The following is a 24,155-nucleotide window of genomic DNA, read 5'->3' as shown; positions in this document are numbered from 1 at the left end:
ATAACCCAAGGTTGTGAATCTTTATTTGTTGACAAATAATTAATTCAGTGCCGAGTTTTCAAGTGGCTGTTGTACACACACAAAAATCCCGGTGTAAATGAATCGTCTGTCAATCAAACTTAAAATTAATCAGTCATGTAGATTAGAGTGAAAATTCTACAACTAATGATGCAAGAATGATGCTATGGATGACTTTTGTAATTTTATTGCTGGTTGGGGAGCCGGTGAGTCCCTGACAATATGTATCCAAGCATTACTTTATTTATAGTTCAACATGTAAAATATTACTTATCTGTATTTGAATAAACATTCAAAATGGTTATCACTCCGGCAGTATTGCGAATAAGTTCAAAACTATTCGTCTGGAGACTTCATTCATTCAAATGAGTTATGGCACCTTGAAGGTTAGAATAAGTTAGGCTTTTAGTGATCAGTGGCAAACCCGAAACCACACACGCAATCCACTGCTAAAAACGCGGAGAGTGAATGATCGCCTTGAGGGCTAAAATAAATTAGGCTTCAGGTGAGATTTGACGATATTATAAATTTGAAAAAAATATAAGATTGCTGTACGAACTGTGCAATTGCCGGATGAATAATTTAATGCTTTCTCGTACGGCTGCTAGATGAATAGACGCAACGTTATTAATTTGTTAATGCTCCCAAATTATCCATGAAGTGAGACTACTTCTGTGTGTCAATAAATTTCTTAGGAATTGTCGGGCTTGTGGTTGGGCATCCAATGGATACAGTTAAAACCAACCAGCAAATGATGAGCATCAAAATATCCAACTCTCAGATAGCATTAGATATTCTTGAAAAGGAAGGGGTATGAACTACTTAATTGCTTCAGAGCTCTTTGATCAATTGTATTTTTATGTAATAGAGGTACCCAAAGAAGTGTTGCTATTGTTGCAGCCTCAGATTTGAGCATATTACGCACCTTACCAAAGTTTATTCACCACAATTTTGAACGTAGTAATGTGTTCTATACTGTAGCTATTACTTTATACAAATTTCAAAGCAAATTAATTTTCGTAGGCTATGTAATGTGCTTGAATGTGGAGTACCCAAGGTAGAATTTTGAATCACTCGCAATAAGAGCAACGCTTTTCACAGGTATCTTCATATTCTTTAATAAGAGTAGATAATTAACCGGCAGAGAATTGAAATTCCTAATCCAGAATATATTTGCAGTTTTCACATTGAATTTTGGACCTGTAATCGACATATATCGTATAGATGATTCTATAATACTGTACAGGTTCATGGACTCTATAGAGGGATGCTTTTTCCACTCCTGTGCTCTGGAACTATAAATGCAGTATTTTTTGGGGTCTACGGATATTGCTTGCGCAATTTGCAGGAACTAAGAGGTCACCCTGCTAGTTTGAACATGCCCACTACATCCAACTGGTACCTGGATACATTCTTAGGCGGTTGCATAGGTGGACTTGGCCAAGTCATAGTATCGTGTCCCAGTGACGTTGTCAAAGTTCGGCTTCAATCCGGAAAAGTTATCTCATTTATTTACATCATATCAATGACAAAGAAATACAAATAATTAGGTGCATACTTCCATTGGACAGTACAGAACGTTACAAACATTTGACACAACAATACGCTGTTGTATCATCTCATAGCGTATTTTACAGATAAGTGTATGGATTTGGTGAATGCCACAGATATATTACAGAGAAAAGACCAGAAATTAATGATTCACGTGCGACATGTCACACCCTGTAATTTAATAATTATAACAGTTTAGATGCGTAATTTGATTCATTTAATTTTCACTTGAAATCTATTCTATTTGATTCACATTTTACTTTTTTCTACATATGCTTACACACTTGGGTGCAACATTTTGTAATAATATTCTAAATATATTCTCTACAGGAATATACCAACCAGGGGATGAAAGCAAACTGTCGAAAAGACCGAAAGCTATATTAACTGGTGTGGATATTTATACGAAAAATGGCATCCGAGGTTTTTATGCAGGATTAGTACCTATGTTGTGGAGGTCAGTTCAAAAAATTGTACAGTTATCTCATTATATGACGAACCGAGGGACAAATTGGCAATGGGGCTAAAACTAAAAGTTAAAATTGATCTATATACTTTTGAATCATTATGGATAGTCAATATGAAGTTAGCAATCAGGGTTGGTAGTCTAGCTGAAATATGCAATTAGAGTTAGCAGCCAAACATGCTAACATTGATTGAACTAAGACGGTTCAGCTTAACAATCTGAATTCTGCTAAATCTCACAAGTATCAAGTTAGTAGCTTTACGTTACGAAACGTTGAAACAAAAATTAATGTTTAGCACGTTAAGGGAAACTTTGAAGAAGATAATTTTCCATAATATGAATGTATTTTGATTTATTATGAATTACTGAATTTCAGACAATCCTAAAGTTATAAGATGCTCATTTCTTCCAACAATGCATCGGTACATCAAAATTACAAACGTCATCCTCATCAGATTTCTTAGGGAATTCACTTTGTGAAATATTCAAGATATATCGTTTTATTCATTTCATTTTGACGATCACGCTGAAACAACAAGATTCCACCTACAACATGCATAATACATATTAGATGTATAATATAACTCGAGTTGAATCAACAGACAACAATTCTGTAGTAAGATTTTGGGGTTTTCAGGATATTCGACGAAAACATATTCCACTTACTTCGAATAGCACGGTATCACGATGTACAGAGGTCCCTGTTTATATCGCACATAAGAATGTTTGATTAACCGTGAATATGACTTTCTCTATGATTGTGTCCTCAGACTGTAGCTCAATTGACTAATAACATCATATTGAAGTTACTAATGTTATCGTAACGATTCATGCTATGGAAAAACTGTCATTTCGCCATTTTGGAATTGTCTGAAATTCAGTAAACCGTATTAAAACAAAACACACTCATATTCCCGAAATCTTAGTACCTTAAAAATCATTCAAAATGAAGAAAATTTATTTTTTTTAAAAAGTAATTTTTTCCCATATATTTCATCACGATAACGTTACTAACTTCAACCTCGTCCAATAACTCTTTTGTCCAACCTCCTTGAAAGATTGCCTTTTCACACATGCGAAGCGACCGCAAAATTACCTGTATTGTCATGCACGCTTGCAAGCTGTCGAACATACAAATTTGTCCCCGCGGCCAAGTGCTCAATACGCAGCCAAAAGTCTAAAAAAAAAAGTTTCTAGTTAGGGTTTTTTTTTCATTGGGTTGGTTAAAGGGATCCCCTAAGAAACGAAAACCGTTAATAGTAGCGTCCCTTTACCTAAATCCCCTCCACAATCTCAGTCGGAGTGTGGCCTTTGTTCGAGCGCCACTCTATTGTAGACATAAGGGGGACGGTCGGCGCTTAGGTTAAGATCGTGGCAAATCTCCAAAACTGCAGCAAATCGAACGAAGCAAAATGGATTCAACGCCTAAAGGTTAGTAAAATATGTGACAAAAATTCTGAAAGTTAATTGTTAAATAGAAAATTGTTATAAATAGAAATATAAGTGCAGTTGTTTTTTTTTTTTTTCTAAGAAAATTCGAATTGTCCGAGAAAAAAGTAATAAAATGCCGTGAGATGCTATTTTAAAACGAATAAGAGGTTATACACGAAGGTATTATCTACCGAATAAAAAAAAATTTAGCTGCCCGTCACTGCCCATTGAATTATTATGAATTTTTTTCTAAAACGAAGTAGGACATTCGTTTCATGCGTTTTAATAACGAATGAAAGAGATGAAGCATACAAGTGAAGAAATTAAGTGACATAGAGCAAAGAAACGAGCATCGAAAAGAAAGATAGAAATATACATGTATAATATACGTTGGATTATGATTTGTTGTTAAATTTTTTCGACTTACAAATGTTATCTGATGTTTCAACAAATTTTTTCACAATTATGATAAAACACTGCTATTCGTTTTTTAGGTTTGGGTACTTCAACCCACAGCTTCACCAAACTGGAATTTTTCAGTAACATAAAAAGTATTTTGAAAGATGACATCTCAGTTATTCATGCGAGAACCCAAAATTTTTATCCGACACACAAGCCTTACCATACTTTTTATCACATGACGATAAAAGGATAATATCCGATTTGGTGTCCAAACTGAGGACAAAATGGAATGCCAGTAATAGAACAGAGGAGAATTTTAAAAAGAAAAATCATGATTGGTTGCAGAAAACTGTTGAACTAAAAAAAAAAATATAAAAAGCACAGATTTAGAAAAAACAGAAACTAATGAAAAGCAGCCCAAGGCAGGTCAGCCACAACTCAGTTTTGCAGAGTCCTCTGCACGAAGTAAACGTAGAAGAACAGAAGATTTACGAGCGACAACATCGACCGAAGAACTTCTTTATTCTGTAACAAGTAAATTGCGGTCTGAAGGAAAAACTGACTTTGCAAAAGTGGTGCATGATATTTCACAAGGGAGTCCTACTAAAAATACGAAGTATATTAAATCTGTGGACATCGTAAACACTAATCTACATTTCACAAATGACGAGGCTTTATCGTTGTTCATAGAACTTGGTTTATCACAAAGTAAATATCAGCAGCTGCGTGATGCTCATTTGCAGAAAAAATCTAAGATGCTTCCATCATATAAAAAGCTATGTACAACAAAATTACAATGTCATCCAGCTTCAGGTCTTACTATCACTGCAAATGAAGCTGAAGTGGGGTTAAAACCTTCATTAGATCACACAATCGAACGTATCATTCATTATCAAATGGAAGTTATGAAAACATTATCAGAGATTAAACTCGCAAATTTAACTTTAATTGGTAAGTGGGGCTGCGATGGTAGTTCAGGACACAGTGAATATAAGCAAACGGTCGATGAAAAACGTACTAGTGATGAAAGTATCTTTTTTACGTCTTATGTCCCATTGCAACTTGTACATGTAGACACTGTTACGACCGAAACTACTGTAATCTGGAAAAATGCAAAACCATCATCACCAAGATTTTGTAGGCCCATCAAAATTGAATGTGCAAAAGAATCAGTGGATTTAACAAAAAAAAAAAACAATGGATTACGTAGAACAGCAAATAAAGAATTTAAGTCCGTTTGAAACTACTATCAATGGAAAAAAGTATCTGTTACATATATTTTGACGTTGACAATGATAGATACTGAAGTATGCAATTCATTGATAGATACAATATCTGCGATGCGTTGTTATCTGTGCAATTGCACATCTAAAAGTTTTAACGACATAAATAAAATGATAAACCAGGAAATTGTTACAGATCACTTGAAATTCGGTTTATCGTCTTTACATTGTTGCATTCGGTGCTTTGAATTTTTATTACATTTGTCCTATGAATTGGAAATTCTGAAATGGCAGGCTCGTTCTAAAGAAGAAAAAGAATCGGTCGCAAAAAGAAAAAGAATTATACAAGCAGCTTTTAAAACAGAATTGGGTCTGAATGTTGATAAGCCGAAAGCTGGCAGTGGAACTTCAAACGATGGAAACACTGCTCGATGTTTTTTTGAAAAATATGAGAAATCTGCTCAAATAACTGGAATTGACGAAGATATTATACATCGGTTTTATATGATATTGCAAGCTATTTCCTGTGGTTATCAAATTGATGTGGACAATTTTCGACAGTATGCTGTGGAATTAGCTAAAGATATCGTAAAATCATTTGGTTGGTATTACATACCTACTTTGGTTCGTAAACTTTTAATTCATGGCCCAGATATAATACAAAATTTATTTTTACTTATTGGTCAAATGTCCGAAGATGCGCAGGAGGCCTGCAATAAATTTTTTGAACTCTATCGCCTGCATTATGCAAGAAAAAATTATCGCCAAAAAACAATGGAGGATGTTTTTAAACGGTTTTTAGTAGCATCTGATCCATACATTTCTAGTTGCCGAAAGTTGCCTGTTAAACCGCTAAAATCTTTGTCCGCCGAAACTATTAATTTATTATCAGCACCAGGTGTTGATACTCAACACGAAGACGATCAATCAAAGATTTATAGTACCTCGGCCTCTGAGTCAGGTACTGATATAGAGGATTACGATTATTTAGAGAATAGAAACTTTTTCTTGTAAGTGCCATATTATTCATAAATAAATATTAATAAATATAATTCAAACATGTTAGTTATGAATTTTAATAAAATTTTGTATTTTGAATTTTGAATTTCTGATAAATCCGTAATCACAGACCCTAATAACCTCAGATCAATAAGTTTTAGACCAATTGCTGAAGTATTTCATTTATAACAAGTTTTTTCGTATAAAACGACGCCACATTGGATCCGCCATTTTGAATTTTGGAATTCTGATAGCGGATTCGTAATCAGCGACCCCAAAAACCTCCTTGCACAAAATTGTAGGTTGTTCCCTTGAATTTTCGAATTTTGGCCGCGAATTGAGCATTTGGCCGCACTGTGCCACGGTAACTAAATACATTAATAATCGTTACCAGGTTAAATAGTAGCCTGGTTAAAAGAAGAAGATACCATATGTGGATATCATTATAGAAGTTTCGTCAACCTCGCTAACTCGAATTTCCAGAGCAGAGCTAATTTCTTGAAGTAAAAGGGTTTTAGTCTTATCCAAATTTTCGAGTCATAGAGAGTAACGGAAACAAATTTAGTTTCATGGCGGTTTGTAAACACTCGCCAAACGTAGTGGAGATGGTCTTTAATTTAGAAGATGCGAAAATTAATACAATGTATACAATACATATTCAAGAGATGAAATGTATTATTGTAAAAATTTTGATACACATAGGAAAATACGGTACTTATACTCTATCCGGCGAGATGTCGACCTCGCTTCGCGCAGGTGCGGGCGGAGGGGTCGGGTGGGGATAGCGGAGCTCGCTACTCACAATCAGTATCATACCTATAATATCGTACATTTGTACGCCCTGCACTAAAAGTCCACTCTCTGTAAAAGGACTAATAAGTAGAACGATATGAATGTCGCGGTCTCAATATATCTTGAATAAATGTTCTACTTCCTCGTCCATATTTTGTGCCATTGTATGTATTAATCAACTAGAATAACAAAACCACAATTCAAATATCACACGTACGAATTCACGGGCAACGTTGCAATGACTGACGTTCGACGGTTTGATATGAACTGTCAGGTTTGGGATCAATCATAAGGTTTGAAATTAACCGTTAGGTTTGAGCACCTAGGTACCGTTTTCGGCTTTAGCTGGGTCTGGCCAGCTGCAAGACCCGTTCAGTTAGCTGGAGTGGATAAGGTGGAAGGAGCATTGGGCAGGATCTGTCCAAACTAGACGTATTTGGCTTCGTAAGTAAGTTGGTATTTCGCCGGACAGAGTATATATTATAAATAATTATCTACTGCGCGGTAGGCTATGGTTGTTCACTCCAGTTCACGCACGATCAGTTATAGGGTTCACGAAAAACTTTATAACTACACTGCAAATAGTGTAGAACGTCCGAAATGTGCTGAGAAAAATTTTGGCCTAGGTCCATTAAGTTGGCACACCTACTTTCAATGTATTGTTTTGCGCGGAGATGCACTATGACTGCTCCCAAAAACCGTTGCATACGAATTTCCGCTTATAAATTTAGAATAGTGTTTTTCGATACTAGTGCGCGAAGGTGGCAATGCCCGCACAAGCGTGAAGGCGCAGCACGAGCCTGAAGACGAGTTGGAGGCGAGTCGAAGACGAACCGTAGGCGAGTTGAAGGGCGAGTGTGGCGCATTCACGCGAGATAGGCATTGCCAACTTTCGCGCGTGTATCGAACTCTATTTTTTTGCTACACCTGTAATGGAAAGTCCGACATACACGATTATATTTACACGAAACCACGGCACAATGTCTGTTCAGTGACGATGTCGAGCACGGCAAAGAGTGACAAACTATTCCGTCGGTGGCGCTAGTGCAGCTGTTTGCGAAATGCGCAACTGTGGATAAAAGCGCGACCGTCTTTTTCGCACACCGCTAGCAATGTGCGAAGGTTTATCTTATACCGCCGGCAATGTGTGAAGGTTTTTTTCTCACACCGCTAGCAATGCGCGAAAGTTTTTCCCGCACATGTGTATAAAAGACTACTTTCGGTGCTTGTAAATGGTACATAAAAATGGACTTTCCATGCAGGTGTTGCAAAAACATATTTAGTAGTGACCCCGAAACTTGAAAATAATTTGCGATTGCGGAACATGACCGATTTTTTAGCGATTTAGCAATTAACTTCAGTTTTATTCAATCAATTTCGGACATAGTAAACGGAGAAATTCAGAATCAGGTAGATTGTTACAATTGTAACAAGTAACAAATTATGCATCCACATTCACACCTTATGTAAAATACACCTAGCTTTGGAAGGTTATCAACGACTATTAGAGTAAACTCGCTGATTCTAATGACTCTAAATTGAATAAATGACTCGATACTAATGATTCTAAATTGCAGCAAAGCTTAAACTCTGTACAGCAAAGACATTACAAAATACGACGGATGTTAAACGTAATCATAACGATGATTAAACGAATAGTGGCACAGTACACATAAAATTCGATCATTAATGTGACTTAGCTCAGCATAACTCCAGGAATGAAATGTGGCTTAACGGCTCCGTAGATGAGATAATTTCTTGTGACTTCTGTGACGTGAATCAATAATTGGTCGTCACCAAGTTATTAAGTGTGATCCAAAGGAAGGACTGAATGACTACGTGGCTCAACGGCTCCAATGATGGTTGAAAGACTGTGCAGTTTTAAGATTCGAAGCTTTATTAAAATTCCTGAAATCAAAAGATATGCGAGTCTAATTTACAGTTATACTGTTCAATGAATATAATTTACGTTAGTAAAATTTAAAGTATAGCCGAATTGACACGATTATAAAATTGATATGAGATGTGTAGGCCGACCGCTCACCTTGGCGTCTTCCCGTAGAGTCAGAGAAATCTAAGGACTCAGCTTCGGAAATCCGTTATCTATGAATCTATGAATCTAGTTGTTTTCGTAAGCCATCATTTGACATTTGGGTCTCTCAATAACTTTGTATTAAGCTACTTTACTTGGATGGCAGGTATCGCGATAGGTACCTGTCACAATAGAGGTAACCTTTAACTTAAACAGGTGGGGACGTATTTTTAAACTTGACTTACAGAGGTACAACAGTCGCTCTTAATTCGTGGGAAAGCTTCGAGTTATTCTCTATTTGTTTTTTAAATTATGGAGGTTTTGCTAGGACCAGAATGAAACTCAGTTATGCAAAGGTGTTACGTGGGGGTGAGACGTGTCTGAGCGGTGGTAGTTGATGATTACAAATAATCAAGATTGCTGCCGTGTAACGATAATGAATAAAAATCAAAACTAAGAAAGGCCTACCTCTCTATAAGCCAGTAATACGGGCACGTTGCTGCTTAGTCCTATACAGGGCTCCGAGGTTGTTAAAATGATTGAGGCTAAATTATAATAATGATATAGGATCGATGATCGTTCAAAATAAATGGTTCAAAATGAATTTAATGAATAGATTAATCTGGAAAATGTTCATATATATTCTGCAAATGATTTGATTATAAAAAATGAATGATGATTGAATTTTAATCAAATGAAAGAATTTTAATGGTTTTGTGTGTGAATCTAAATAATATTTAGTGAACACATAATCGATACCAAGAAACATCTATGCTGAACTATTATTAATTCTACAATTGGTCGGTTGTTATTGATAACTCTTATTCTCTCTTTTTAGATTGACGTAGTTTTATATTAATATAGAAATTATAATTGCATTTAATTCGGCCGCGAGAAGAATTCTCGTAATGTGTAACACATTGACGCCAACTCAATTAACAGAATCCCATGTATGTACTTCCATGGATCAAAATATATCCTATTGATAATGAAATCGGTGAGTAATTTAAAATTGAGAAAATTATACTATGGGCCGAGCTGAAGAATCCCTCTCAGAATACGCAAAGCAAATTGCTTGCAGTTAGGAACCAATTCCACTATGTTATAACCAATTCTTGTGTTAGTTACATTCTTGAATTTCTTAGTGAAGGATATGTGTTGTTGATCATTGGCTAAAAAAGCTTGCCACTAACTCTGGAATTCAGTTTTAGTTTTAAAGTGCTTAGAAAACAATATGTTTCACTCAACTGTAGCTAGAGAAGCTTGCCATCAATCCTGAATACGATATTTAAAAGGCGAGTTCAACAAAAGGGTGAGAACATCGATACGATTAGAATTGAAGAGAACTGTTCGAATTGAGTTTTCTTTAGATGCAAAAATCGCCGAGATTGAGAACCGTCGGGTCGTGTCGGTCAGTGTTCGATGAAATTCTGGAACAGAGCCTCGATGAATACGGAACTTTGATATGCTCAGCCACTTAGTCTTTGTCAATTAAAAATTTGGATATGTCTGTTGCCGAAAAGTTATTGTTCAAAAATGTTTTAAGAGTTCACTCACGATTAATTGCAATACAAAATGTCTGAATTATTGTTAGTTTAAACCAATTATCAATGAAAATAATAACTTAGTTGATTATTAATAAAAACAACACTTAATATTACCTGATTCTATTGAATCAGAGCAGAACCTGATTTGATATGAAAATAGAATAATCACAGGAGTGTCTATTCGCGAAAAGATGAGAGTCAGTAAAGAACGAAAAAGATTAAAATTTAGGTAATAGTGAGTCCTGTCAATTTAGATAATAAGCCGAAATACTCAAATTCAACGAGATAGCTTGAGACTTTAGGCTAGTCACAACTAATATTTTCCAGAACTACTCTGGCTTGGAACATTAACAGACGAAAGACATGGCTTCTTGGGCCTGCGAGTCCCAGAGTCTGCAGTTGCAACAATGTTATATAGTAATTATTATTCAATTAGGTGTGAGGGTGACCTCTTGGTGCCGCTCCATATGGTCAGCGTTGCTCTGGAGTGCGACTCGAGTACTCCGACGGTGTTCAATCTCGTTAGTTATACAATTTAAATATTAACATGAGATATCATAATGTAATTTTCACACGTTCATCCATATTGTTTACTAAGTAACCTATTTTAATTTTATGTATATTATGTGAACGATTCATCCTAATTATTGATGAGATATTCAGTTTAAAAAGAGATATATTTTTGATGTTGAATTGCCTTATGTTTAGCTCAGCGTTTTTTAACTCAGTTCTTCGTACCAGTTAATCTGATCTTTTATAAAACCTTATACTATAGACTGTACGTGACTTTTTCTAGGAGGGATGGAAATGGTTGTTACGTGAATATGAGAATGAAATAATGTATGGTGCGATAAATGTCGCTTGAGTGGCTACAGAATAATGCCTGATTGTTTTAATAAAATAGAGTTTTGAAAAAGGTACGTCGGGGCGTAATAGAGGTTTTCGGATTAGCGAGGTTCGACTGTATTGAACTGACTGGTAGTACTCGATGTGAATGACTAATTGAACAAAATATTCAGTTTGTATTAAAACTATCTTCCTTCTGAAATTAGAGACGTTTTGGGCAGTGGTTTGTACATATGGTCGTATCAATACATACGATTCAATTATCACGGGTACTTAGACTTGAATCCAGGAGCATTCGAGACACTAATGGCTGGAGGTATGGCGGGTGAGTATTTGATTTGCTCTTATGTTCATTGGTCTATAACCAAGCATCTAGCGAGTTGTAAACGTTTCTGAGGCCATTAAATCACATAGGTGTATTATCCTGGATACCAGTAGTACCTTTGGATACGATTAAATCCAGAATCCAAGCAGATGATGTGAAGAATCCAATTTACAAAGGCATGATACATTGCGGGACACAACTACTCAAAGAAGGTGGTTACATAAACTTTTACAAAGGATTTCAAATGATTGCTTTACGGTCCTTCATTGTTAATGCAACTATGTTCTATGCTTACGAATGTATGCTTGACTGCTGGAACTACATTCGAATAAAACCACGTTAATGACAGACTACTCAAAGCTGCTGTTATTCGCATTGATATGTGTTCCACAATGATAAATTTCTCGAACTACATGATATCAAATGATCCATCACTATACCTATTACTTTATGTTTACTGTAATAAGTTACGAATAGCTTTAATAAATATTTTAATTCTATACTATAAGTATTGTTATCTATTTTCCTGTGCACTCAATCGCGTAGGAATTCTGAAAGCTTTCTGGAAGAATTCTACACTATTACGTGGTAGTCAAATTCCATTAATAATAATAAAAGGATCACATGGATAAATAAATGAAAAGGTGTAACGAGCTGAAGTCGTTATCAGAAAATTTATACAAATTTTACGCGATAAATATAGTGTATGTGGTATACTCCATCTGATAATAATGTAGTTGCATATCAGTGCCCAAGAGTAAACGCCTGAACCGGAAATTCATCTTATGGATCGACGAATGGATGATAATTGAGACTACAGTATCAGTACGCATTTACATCTTAGAGCGTACTCCAGATTATAAAAAATTTATTCAATCTCTAAGTTGTTGAACGAAATTAAAACTCTATTTCGAGCTAATCGATGTTAAAGTTATCATGTTCAGTCATTGCGGGCACGCATTATCGATTTAATTCGTGCGCTGATTGGCCTGGTGTCACCTTTTAAGCCTGCCCATTGATCAGCTGATATTTTATTCAGGCGGCAATTGGTCACTGGTTAAATGAAGAATGTCGATAGCCGCAATTGCAAGTTATTTCACTCTGCGAAAAAGATATCTAAATTTCAAAATTGACAATGCAACTGGTTGTCGTTAATGTTGTGACCTGAGATACGAAAGGACAGGCAGTTTGATTCAGTGACATCAATGTGAACATGACTTTGAATTTACCGTGTTTTATAGCGGATCAACAGAACAAACGATGTTGCTGCTTGTGGAATATGTGAAAGCGATCTAACAATAAGTTTATACTAGGTATGCTGCACATTATTTGGATCAAAAGCTATCTGTTCACTTCGGCAAATGATTGAGACTGCTCGAATTGCACTGCTATTCTGATTGCATGATTTGCATTGTCATTAATTTATACAACACCCTCGACAGATGAGTGCTATTAATTTTATATTACGATATGGGCTTGTTGAATTCTAAAAGTGCCAATTGGCAGCTTGAGGTTAGTGGCTGAATTTAACATGTGGTCATAAATTATTGATACCGAAAATTAATCAACGTGGGCTTTTTATTACAAAAATAAAACGAGTCAAGTTAATCGGTAATCCAATCTTAAAAATTTTATGAGCTGATTATTATTGACATGGCAGAGTTTACTCAAAAGTGAGGTAGAAGAAGAAAGAAAGAGAGAGAGAGAGAGAGAGAGAGTGAGAGAGTGAGAGAGATATTTATTTGATCGCGGTGTAATACTCCCTAGCAACCATAGACACACACACATAAAACAAATATATATATAAAATAAAAAAAAATTATACATACATATAATACAAAATATGACGGTTGATGAACAATACCAAAATAATATAATATAAAGTAAAACAAAAATAAAATAAAAATAGTACACAAACTCAATGAAAAACGTATATACAGAGAGAGCAGCCATATTCTACGCACATAATGCATCATACAGCATACATCAGACATCATACAATACATCAGTCGATTTCAATCATTTCACAAACATCACCCTCGTCGCACACGCTCAGCCTCTTCCGCTCGCAGATATTCTAACAGGGCAACACGAAACACCGGCAAGGTGGACGCTGATGTGATTGACGGAGGCAAAGAGTTTCAAAAGTTAACGCCAACATACGCAAAAGACTTTTGATACGTCACCGTACGAGCCGACGCGCGACGGTAGGACGAGAGTGTCAGTTCGCGACGGGTCACGACGACGCGATGCATACTGACTTGGCTGAAAGCTGTAGAATAGGCCAGGAAGCCCTTTATGTATGGCCTTATAGAAAATGCAACCAATAATTTACAGTCGGCGATCGCGCATGGTGAGCCAGTCGAGCTTTCGTCGAAAGTCGGATATGTGCACAAACCGCGTTTGACAAAAAACATAGCGCACGCAATTGTTGAGCGCAACAGAAATTTTCCTATATAGGCCTTCAGAAAGATTAGTGAACACTCCTGCACAGTAGTCAGTTATCGGTAGTACAAGAGATGCGACCAGGCGCCTCTTAAGCGTAACATCCACGTCATAGGTTGTCATCCTCAACTGATATAGAGTAGACGCGCTACGTTTACACACTTTAGTAATGTGTTCCGTCCGTGACAGTGTTCGATCTATTATAACCCCAAGATATCTAAAACTGGTTACGATGTCAATAGGATGACCCCCCAGACTGAGAGGAGGGAGCTGCGTTACACAGACCGCGTTTACATATTTAGAGCTGCCAATGACCATAGCTTTATTTCTATCTACATTCAGTCTAAGACGGTTCCTTGCACTCCACAACCCGATACTCTCAATATCAGCATTAACCAAGGCTAACGCTTCGTTCACTTTAGACGGCAAGCAACTGAGATATATTACAAGGTTATCTGGTAAAGCAGATGGCGATACCGCGAGAGGCAATGGGAAAGATCATTTATGGAAACTGAAAATAGTAACGGGCCGAGAACACTGCCTTGCGGTACACCTGTCAGGAGAGGACGTAGCCGCGAGGTGATACCACTAGAATCGTGAACCACTTGCGTACGGTCAGATAGGTACGAGTTGAACCACTCAAGCACATTGTCAGATAGTCCGAAAGTTCGCAGCTTCGACAGAAGTAGCGCATGGTTTACCATGTCAAACGATTTGGAGAAGTCCAAAAACACCACGAAAGTCACCATGCGATCGTCAATCGCAATTCTACAGTCATCCACCAAACGCAAGACGGCTGATTGTGTTCCCATACCATCACGAAATTCAGTCTGACGTGGATCGAGATAATTACCGCGCGCAAAATGCACCGCGAGTTGATCATATACTATCCGTTCAAGCACTTTAGAGAGCGCGCAGAGAAGCGATATTGGCCTAAAATCTGACGGGCCAATGGGATCGCGAACCTTCGCTATAGGCACGACAATTGAGGATTTCCACAATAACGGAACCGATGCCGTTGTTGGGAGAGAGTTCAGAAAATACACAATCAGCGGCATCAGTAGATTTTTTAATGTCTTAAAAGCCTGTATCGGAAGGTTATCAGGACCACATGCACGAGTTGTAATACGTGACAGCGCACTGTTGACACATCTGTTTGTGATCGGTGAGCAGATGAAGGATTCTATCTGCCTCTCGGCAAGGTTCTGTACCACTGGGCCATCATACTGCACAGTCACAGTACTAGACAAAAAGTTTCCATTAAGATCATCAACCATAATCCCACTAGGCAAAGCAGCCGGTGGTTTTTTACACTTGGTGAGACCGAGGTTGTCCATCTCACACCAAAACGATCGCGCATCACCACAAGTATTGAACCGCTCTTGTATGTGACCAGTCTTGGCAGCTGCTAAAGCACGCTTCACGTCTCTACGGTACACGACATATTCGGCAAAAACTTCCACACTGCTAGATCTCTTAAAGGACCGGTAACAGGCATTGCGCTTTTTCATCAGGCTTCTGATGTCTAGCGATATCCAAGGCGCAGGTGATCGCCGCAAAGTGAATTCCCTGACAGGTACAGCACAATCTATTACCTTTTTCATAAGGTTATTGAAGATTGACAACCGTTCATCTATTGATGGCAGCAACGCAAACTGTGAAAAATCAAACGCAGATAAGGCAGTAGATGCAGCATCAAAATCAGCACAATCCCACGGCCGGTATCGAATAACGCGTGGCTCTTGCTTAAGCACACCATACCTCACAACAGCATATATAAGATCATGCCCTGAGAGAAATGGACTCAACGATTGATCCCGGGACTCCAGGAGATTAATATTGCTGACAGCACATATATCGAGCCAGGTATCAGAGGTGGCAGTATGATGAGTGGGCTGCATTGGCATGATATCATATCCCTGTTACGCAAAAAATTCGCTGAGATGAACCGAGTCATAAGCTCCAGATGTCAGATCCGCATTGAAGTCACCGAGAACACACGAGAACTTATAGCGAGATTGTCGCCGAACAAGTTCCTCAAATATATCGAGATTACTAATTTTAGGGGTTGTATATACGACCGCGAACACAAACTTCATTCCAGCATCAACGCTGACTTTTATTAAAAGGTATTCAGGATATCCATCCACTGGAAGAGCAGCGGACGTAGTAACCGTTGAAGAGCAAAGTTCCTGGTGTACAAAGAAGGCAACACCGCCCCCATGTCACCCTCGACGATCAACCCTGTGCAGCCTGTAAGATGGCAACATCACCTGTACGTCCAATATCCCGTCGCTGAGCCAGATTTCGGAAACAGCAATCACGTGGTATGTGATTAACCGAAAGAACTCGCGAAATTCATCAATGTGGGCGGGTATCGACTGGGCATTATGGTAGCAAACATTGAGGAGCTCCGGGCGAGTCAGTGAGCGCATGGGTTTGGAAACACTCGCAGCTGGGAGTCATTGTAAGGCTCGGGTTAAGGTCGACAAGTCGGAAGAAGCTGCAAGCGTAACGGTTTGATCCCCGGTCCAGGTCGAACAAACAGCGTCGCATCAGCTATCCACGCAGACCTCGGGCTCAGCGACGGGTACTTCTTCAAGATCTGACTGCGATATCGGTGAAGTTGCATGGGATGCCTTTTATTAACATAAACCTATCAGTCCGAAAGGGTGGCATCGATTTCTGCAGCTCGGAGTTGAGTCTTGATCTTCTTAGCCGCAATTACGCGATCGCACCAGGTAGGAGGCCCAAGGATTTACAGGAGAGGACGCGCAGTGAAGGCAGAAGGAGAGCCAGGAGCAGCTGTATCGGTCCATTCGTTCGAAACGGATTATGGCATCAGGAGGCAACTGTATATTAAGAGCCGCAAGCAGTTTAGTCAATATTTTATTTAAACGCTCGCGATGACCACCATCTCGAATCCCTGTAATAATAAGGTGGTTTACAACTTGATTGCAAGCTACCCGCAACAACATAGCCTTATCAGCAGGCGCCAGCACACCAGTCTGCCTGATGACAAGCTTGTCGCCAATTTCGCTAATCTCTGCCGAATGGCGAGACGCTACCTCTGCCAACTAGTCAACATTTTTCTTTACCTCTGTTACAGTAGCATTGACAGTTCCGAGACCTGATTTGAGTGCTACGTTATCGGCTAGCATGCTGTCAAATTTTCCGCGAAGTTCCTCGACAACCGTTACAAGCGTGCTGACCTTGGCAGCTGTGGCTTCAAACGTACCAAGGCGAGTGTTCATAGTCACGAGCAGAGATGAAATTTTTTGAATTCCTGCTCCAATCGCGGTTGTCTCATCTCTCGTACAAGTAGGGCAGCAACTACTAACACGATCTGTCGCAGCCCAGCTAGTTTCAACCTGAAACCGTATTTTGAGACAGATAGCATGAAACGTTTACATTTGTCGCCAGTGGTAATGGTACTACTAGGGATATCTATAGCAGCGTAACACAAAGCACAGTTTGGAGGAGCCATACTATCAGTAACTCGGTATCGCAAATTGATATCAATAGCCGTCTATAGATGACACGAAGGTAATCCCAAAAACAGTCAACAGTCAACAAAGGCTGCGTTCAACCTCACTAGTCTGACACTGACACTGACAGCTTCAAAAAAACAACAAAGGCAAACCGTCCGAGAAAGTACAGTGGGTTATGATGCACTGAAAGTCCCAATTATTTAATAGCCGCAGTACAAGGCGCGAAGAGTTTTATGTTGGGATATTCAGGATGAGCAGGAATGATTTTCTTTTATCAATCAGTTAACGATACACGATGTTGAGATCAGATAAAGAAAAAAATATTTATATAATACAAAGAAACGTAGTTACATTGCTCTACAGGTTTACAGGAAGGCTAACTGCTCAGCTCTCATCCAATCACTCAAGCACTCCTCTCGGAGACCACTCATACTATCTTTCTCCCCATAGAGCAGCGCACGCAGGCGCGGGAGATACGAGTTCAATAAACTCATTTTCTCAACATTTTATACCACTTAAGAACCGGCACAGCGCGAACCGACCGATAGTAGACAGACCTAACTCACAAAAGAAAAACTCAAAAAGCGCCCAGAAAATTTGAGGAGTGATAACAGCTACACGTTGTTCACCAAGCACCAACAACAAGAGAGAGCAGTTTAACAGTTTTACTTGTTTTTTCTGACCCTTTGCGTTTCATTATTTGCTGATTGGATCATTTCGAGGTTCGATGTACAATTACAACGAATATCCTTAGATCAAGTTGTACAAATGAAATATTTTATTGTATTTTATTACACTGAAAATTGATTTGGTGCGAAGTTCGGATATAATAACAGTTCGTATTTGAAAGTTGACATTTGCGATTTCCGATCCAATTTTACGTCGGAGAAATTTAAACCGATAGGTAACAAATTGTGTCTAAGCGATTCAAGTTTAAACGATGACGTGTATTATTTGTTGCTGATTTTCTCATTTATTCTATCGTAAGTCGTTTTTAATAGCTGACTGACAAGGAAAATATCTTCAAGTTCATTAGCTACAGAAGAGATGTTTTCATTCATTCCGTTATTCTAAAGACATACATATCCTGTTTGCCTGCAGGAACAGAAAACTTCCATCTGACGAAGAGATGGATGGGGGGCCTTTCGTGCCTGCTCGGCGTCCCTTTTGACACCGTCATACATCAGTGTATATGTAGCCTAGGATCATAGTTGTAAAGTACGTCATACATATTTGTGATTATACTGTTCGTGTGAAAATGGAAGAAAAAATACATTGTTTTACATGTGAAAAGGGTTGAAGTGAAAGTGATATCCTTAAAGTTAAGGAGAGAGGATTGAAAATCTAAAACAACCGAGTATTCGCTCTAAATTAGGTAAAGACAATAAATTACATCAGTTTCACGAATTGAATTCAGTTATTGTGCAGATCGAGTGTCAGAAATTGTATATGGATGAAAAAAGGATCGTTGCCGCCATAGAAGCAAATACAGGTGAGAGATTATTTACTTTTGTAGTTTAAAAGAATTTTTAGTCTTTCTTACTAAAATAACTGACGCTATAAATGATAAAACATTATGATGTTTTGGACGTAATGGAAAATTTTTATTTCTGGTACAGGAGAATCAAGTGAAATAGTTCGGAGGTTGAATGTACCATCTTTTCATCGGAAGAATACGTATCTACTTTACACGCAGGATGTGTTCGAGAAATTTTTATTGAAAGAACTAAGAAAAAGAACTTAGGCGAATGTAATTCCATCGGACTGATCCAAAGTCTTACTACTAATGATAAGATTATCAAGATTTCAAGGGAAAGGCAGGCCTCATTCAGTGGAAAGATCGTTTCACGCATCAAAAATACTAATCTGATTGCAGCGGAGGATATGGTGTATGATTACTCATTATTCTAGTAGTGTGCGACAATATATTCTCCGAATGCATTGATTCTTCATGTCTCTCTTGAGTAGATCTATTCCGTGATCTATTGTAATAAATGTACTTTTGTGGTGTTTAATGTAATTTATTTACGGTAAATACTTTATAAATGTGGAGGACGCTTTTGTCGTGTTCGGCCTGCAGCCATCTTTATTTGTCTGCTTCTAGGCGTCACCGCTAGGTGGCGTATAAGCTCGATCGTGATATCTTCTCTTTTTTTTTTTTTTTTAAAAAACAATATAAATGGTTTGTAGTATAAGAATACGGATACAATTTTTAAGTAATATAATCTTTAAGATAGCCGGGTCGGATAATTCCACGTCCACTACGAGTAGTTGCTCGAGGCGGTGGAGCGTGTTTTTTCGATGCTTCGGGATTTGCTGCAATCTCAGTAGGAAGCTGTTGTTCTACTTCACGAGTTTCGCCGAAGGTGTTCTCGTTTTCGCGATTCGTCTCTTCATTGTGAGGGAGTTCGTCGAAATAGTCTGGAGGATGTTTGACTCTAAAGTTTCCGTTTTGGTCTCGATTGAGGTACTTTCTGTTTCGCGTTAGGATTGTTCCAGACTCTTTCATAACTTCGTACGCGCGCAGTTTGTCGCTTTTATGAATAACTAATCCGGGTTTACAAGTCTTGTCTTTATTCTGTATTCTTACAGTTTAGCCTGTCGATAGTTCTGGGAATTTCGTGATCGTTTATCGTGGAAGTATTTTTGTGATGTTTGTTTTTCGACTAGCTTGGCTCTGATCGGTTCGTTTTCGGGACGTCAATGCTCTAAGAAATCAGGTAGCACTCCACGTACGTTTCTGTTAAACATTAATCTATTGGGAGACTCGATACAATTGGAGATCGGTTTGTTACGGAGCTCCAGCAACGCTAAATACGGATCCTTTCTATCCTCTTTCGCTTTTTTCACCATTTTTTTCACCGTTTGTACAAAACGTTCGACTAGCCCGTTACTTCTCGGATAAGTAGGGCTCGACGTTGTGTGTTCAAAACCCCAAGCTTTAGCAAATTCCTTGAATTTGTGGCTACTAAACTGCGGTCCGTTGTCGGATCTGACTATCTTTGGTATTCCGTGTCTCACGAACAGAGATTTTATCATTACTATCGTAGTTTCGCTCGATTCATTTGTCAGTAATCCTATCTCTACATATTTAGAATAATAATCGACCATTATTAGGTACGGTTGTCCTTGCAAATAAAATAAGTCGACGGCTATTTTCTCCCAGACATTACTCGGTACGTCGTTCGAAATTAATGTTTCGTTCTGGTGACTTTTTTGGAATTTTTGGCAAACTGCACAATCCATGATCGTGTCTTGAATTTGTTTGTTCATTCCCGGCCAGAAAACGATATCGCGAGCTCTGCTCTTAGTCTTTTCGATGCCCATGTGATTGTAGTGTAGCTTGCTGAGGACTTCTTCACGCATTCGACTAGGTACTACTACACAGTTATTCTTGAATACTAACCCATCTGACTCGAAAAGTTCTGGATGGTAAGTGTGGTACGGCTTGGCAATCTTAGGTACGTCTTTGATTTCTTTCGGCCAAGTCGTTCGGATCAGTTTAATTACTGTTTGTAACTCGTTATCACTTTCAGTTTCAGCTACGAACTCTAGCTTTTTCTTGTCGCTCATGCTTTCGGACAACACAATATTCAAGATGTGCGTGTTTATATCGTCGTCGTCGTTCGTCTTTGTCAAATGCGCGCGCGAAAGGCTGTCTGCGATTAACAAATCTTTGCCGGGTTTGTAGGTGATCTCGGCATCGTACGGTTGTAACCGCAAACGCATTTTTTGGAGCCTCACAGGAATGTCTGCTATCGGTTTTTTCGAGATGGGTACCAGAGGCTTATGATCGCTGTCTACAAATATAGGCTTTCCTATTATATATTGGCGAAATCGCTCACACCCATACACAATCGCGTACATTTCTTTTTCGATTTGTGCCGAGGCTTTTTGGCAAGTCGTGAATGCTTTTGAAGCATAAGCTATCGGTAGGTTATTTTGCAAGAGGACTGCTCCTACTCCTGTTCCACTCGCGTCTACGCTCAGCTTGCAATCGGCATTTGTGTCATAATACTGTAACACGGGATTGCTTGTTAGTCTCTCTTTGATCTTTTTAAACGCGACTTCGTGTTCTTCTACCCAATGAAATTCCACTCCTTTTTTTATCAGTTCTCTGAGTGGGGCTGTTACGTCGGATAAATTCGGGATGAATTTGGCTACGTATGTTATCATGCCTAACAATCTTTCGACCCCTTTTGTGTCAGTCGGTTTCTTCATTTCCGTGACGGCTTGAATTCTATCAGCATCTATTCTGATACCTTGGTTTGTGAAAACGTGACCCAAAAACTTTACGTCACTTTTACCGATTTTACATTCCCCGAGATTGAACTTGACTCCGTTTTCACGAGCTTTCGTGAAAACTTGCTGCAAGATTTTGTTATGCTCTTCTTTGTTTTGTGCCCAGATTATAATGTCATCGATATAAACTTCGACATTCGGAACGTCACTAAAAATCTGTTTGTAAAGTCTGTGGAAGATCTCGGGAGCCGTTATAATACCGTAAGGCATGCGTAGAAAGCAATATCTACCAAAAGGTGTTTGGAAAGTGGTAAGTTTTGAACTCGCTTTCGATAACTCAACCTGCCAAAAAGCCTTGGACGCGTCTAGAACTGTAAAAATCTTCGCGTTTGTCATCTTTGAAGCTATTTCTTCGAAAGTTGGTAATTTGTAATGTTCTCTGAGCAGGCACGAGTTCAGGTACTGGGGGTCTAAGCAAACTCGAAGCGAATTATCCGGTTTTTTCACAAGTACAACCGGATTCTCGAACTCTGTTGGCTCGTCTATTCGTCTAATAATTTTGTCCCGTTCCATGCTCTCAAGTTCAGATCGATAAGCCTCTAATACTTTGAAAGGTACCTTCCTGCAAGGTTCGATGTTCCCTACATATCCTGACTTCATTTTGAAATCGTAAACGTACCTGAGTTTGCCGATGCCTTCGAACAGGTCTTTATTTTCCTGAATTAAACCCTTTGTTCCCTGAGCCTTATTTAAACTTATGTTCGCTACTCGGGTTAACAGGTTCAACTTTATGATGATCGGTAACCCCATGAGCGGTGTCGTTTTTCGCAATCAACTACGTAGATTAAAAGATTTTCTTTTTTACCTTTAACTTCGCATGCCAATTCTACTTTACCTACGACCGTGAGTTTAGATCCGTCGAAGTGTGACAATTTTCGGTCGGTAGCTTCGAACTGTTTTTTCGGACCAACTTTCCGATACTCGTTTAATCCGATTACATTTGCTCCGGCACCCGTGTCTAATTTGAACGATATTGCTTTCCCGGTTTCAGCGAATACTATTTTCTCGTACCAATCCGAAGTTACGCGATCATTACCTGCTACATTTCCTAAGAAAATTGTATCTGAATCTTCGGTTACCGCGTCTATCTTTTGACGGCTTCGACATACCTGCGCGAAGTGATTGTACCCATTGCACGCTTTACATTGTTTATTGAAGGCTGGACATCTATTCGCTTGATGTCGATACCCGCATCGTTTACAGGACGATTGATTCTGCTGCTGCTGATTTGGCTGTCCGTTGTTCTGCTGCTGCGTATAGTTTTGTTGTCGTCTGGGTGGCTGGCCTTCGCTGCTACTCTGCTCTTGGCACTGCTGCTGTTGTCTCTGCTGCCCTCTGCCTCTGTTGCCACGCGGCCCGTTGCATCCTCTGCTGGACGGTTGCTGTTTTTCTTTTTGTTTTGTTTGGACGACATCTATTTTCTCGGTCGTTTGTAATGTTTCAATTCGCTGATTGGCTAGCTCGGCTGCTCTATACAACTGCGTACACCTGTCGAAAGTCAGGTTTTCTTCTCGGAGGAGCCGATCCTTTAGCTGTGTGTTTCTTATGCCACTGATGATGCGATCTTTGATCAGGCTATCTTTCAAGGCCCCAAACGAACAATCTTGACTCAACTTTTTCAGGTCCGTCAAGAAATCCTCGAACGATTCATCCGGTTTTTGGTTTCGCTGGAAAAACACATGTCGACACACACTTTCATTCTTCTTTGGCACACTAAAGTTTTCGAATGCTTCCACGACTTTGTCGTAGTTCTTCGCGTCCGCTACACCGAGCTCGAAGGTGTCGTATTTTTCACTTCAGCGGCTTTGTTATTCGATTCCGTGGCTAGCAGGTATATACCGAACTTTTTGAACCACTTCTTCCAGTTTTCTCAAATATTCCCACTAAATGAGAGAGGTTCTGGCGGCTTCAGGTTGAGCGAGTGCTGTGCCATGTTTCCTTCGTCACTTTCTCTTCCAGCAAGTGCTTCGTCGACTGAGCGATTCTCGTCCGTCGATTCTTCTAGGGTTACCGTGACGTCTGAGGCGTCTTCGAAATCACTAGTAGTGTCGAGTCCAGACTGCGCCATGTAATAAATGTACTCTTGTGGTGTTTAATGTACTTTATTTACGGTAAATACTTTATAAATGTGGAGGACGCTTTTGTCGTGTTCGACCTGCAGCCATCTTTATTTGTCTGCTTCTAGGCGTCACCGTTAGGTGGCGTATAAGCTCGGTCGTGACATCTATCTTTACCGCACATTGACAATTAATTGCACACATGATTCTATAAATAATTGCATCAAT

At 38.9% G+C, this 24,155-nt stretch overlaps 2 protein-coding genes across 9 annotated transcripts; one reads left to right on the top strand and one right to left on the bottom strand.

Annotated features, from left to right (window-relative positions):
- On the top strand, nt 1-12,045 carry LOC124216824 (solute carrier family 25 member 45-like). 8 transcript variants are annotated; one of them, XM_069135446.1, is made up of 6 exons: nt 1-224; nt 714-829; nt 1,265-1,495; nt 1,900-2,026; nt 11,514-11,632; nt 11,722-12,045. In XM_069135446.1, exons 1-4 carry the CDS (start codon nt 185-187, stop codon nt 1,954-1,956), a joined length of 444 nt encoding a protein of 147 aa, XP_068991547.1. In that variant the 5' UTR covers nt 1-184; the 3' UTR covers nt 1,957-2,026; nt 11,514-11,632; nt 11,722-12,045. The 8 variants fall into 8 exon arrangements, 5 of the variants coding, with proteins under 5 accessions (XP_068991547.1, XP_068991548.1, XP_068991546.1 ...); XR_011176945.1 differs by lacking the exons at nt 11,514-11,632; nt 11,722-12,045 and adding exons at nt 335-523; nt 3,961-5,066 and having other exon boundaries at nt 1,265-3,466; XM_069135447.1 differs by lacking the exons at nt 11,514-11,632; nt 11,722-12,045 and adding an exon at nt 3,961-5,066 and having other exon boundaries at nt 1,265-1,416; nt 1,900-3,466.
- A 4,587-nt stretch (nt 12,046-16,632) lies between these two features.
- Nucleotides 16,633-23,938, bottom strand: LOC124216493 (uncharacterized). Its single transcript, XM_046621060.2, has 6 exons — nt 23,755-23,938; nt 22,676-23,632; nt 20,305-22,574; nt 19,844-20,146; nt 17,176-17,448; nt 16,633-16,716 (listed from the first exon to the last, which is right to left on the bottom strand). Exons 1-6 carry the CDS (start codon nt 23,936-23,938, stop codon nt 16,633-16,635), a joined length of 4,071 nt encoding a protein of 1,356 aa, XP_046477016.2.
- Between the last annotated feature and the right edge of the window lie 217 nt (nt 23,939-24,155).

This window comes from Neodiprion pinetum, chromosome 4, assembly GCF_021155775.2.
Source record: "Neodiprion pinetum isolate iyNeoPine1 chromosome 4, iyNeoPine1.2, whole genome shotgun sequence".
Classification (NCBI taxonomy): Eukaryota; Metazoa; Arthropoda; class Insecta; order Hymenoptera; family Diprionidae; genus Neodiprion; species Neodiprion pinetum.
Note: the sequence above shows the minus strand (reverse complement) of the source record. Positions and strands in the feature narration are given on the sequence as shown.

Coding starts and splice junctions, on each gene's coding strand:
- LOC124216824 (XM_069135444.1), top strand. CDS start 185: ATGGATGACTTTTGTAATTTTATTGCTGGTTGGGGAGCCG. Junction 225..713: donor TATTGCTGGTTGGGGAGCCG/GTGAGTCCCTGA, acceptor TAAATTTCTTAG/GAATTGTCGGGCTTGTGGTT. Junction 830..1,264: donor ATATTCTTGAAAAGGAAGGG/GTATGAACTACT, acceptor AATACTGTACAG/GTTCATGGACTCTATAGAGG.
- LOC124216493 (XM_046621060.2), bottom strand. CDS start 23,938: ATGGCGCAGTCTGGACTCGACACTACTAGTGATTTCGAAGACGCCTCA. Junction 23,633..23,754: donor GCCAGAACCTCTCTCATTTA/GTGGGAATATTT, acceptor AGCTCGGTGTAG/CGGACGCGAAGAACTACGAC. Junction 22,575..22,675: donor ATTGGCATGCGAAGTTAAAG/GTAAAAAAGAAA, acceptor TAACCCGAGTAG/CGAACATAAGTTTAAATAAG.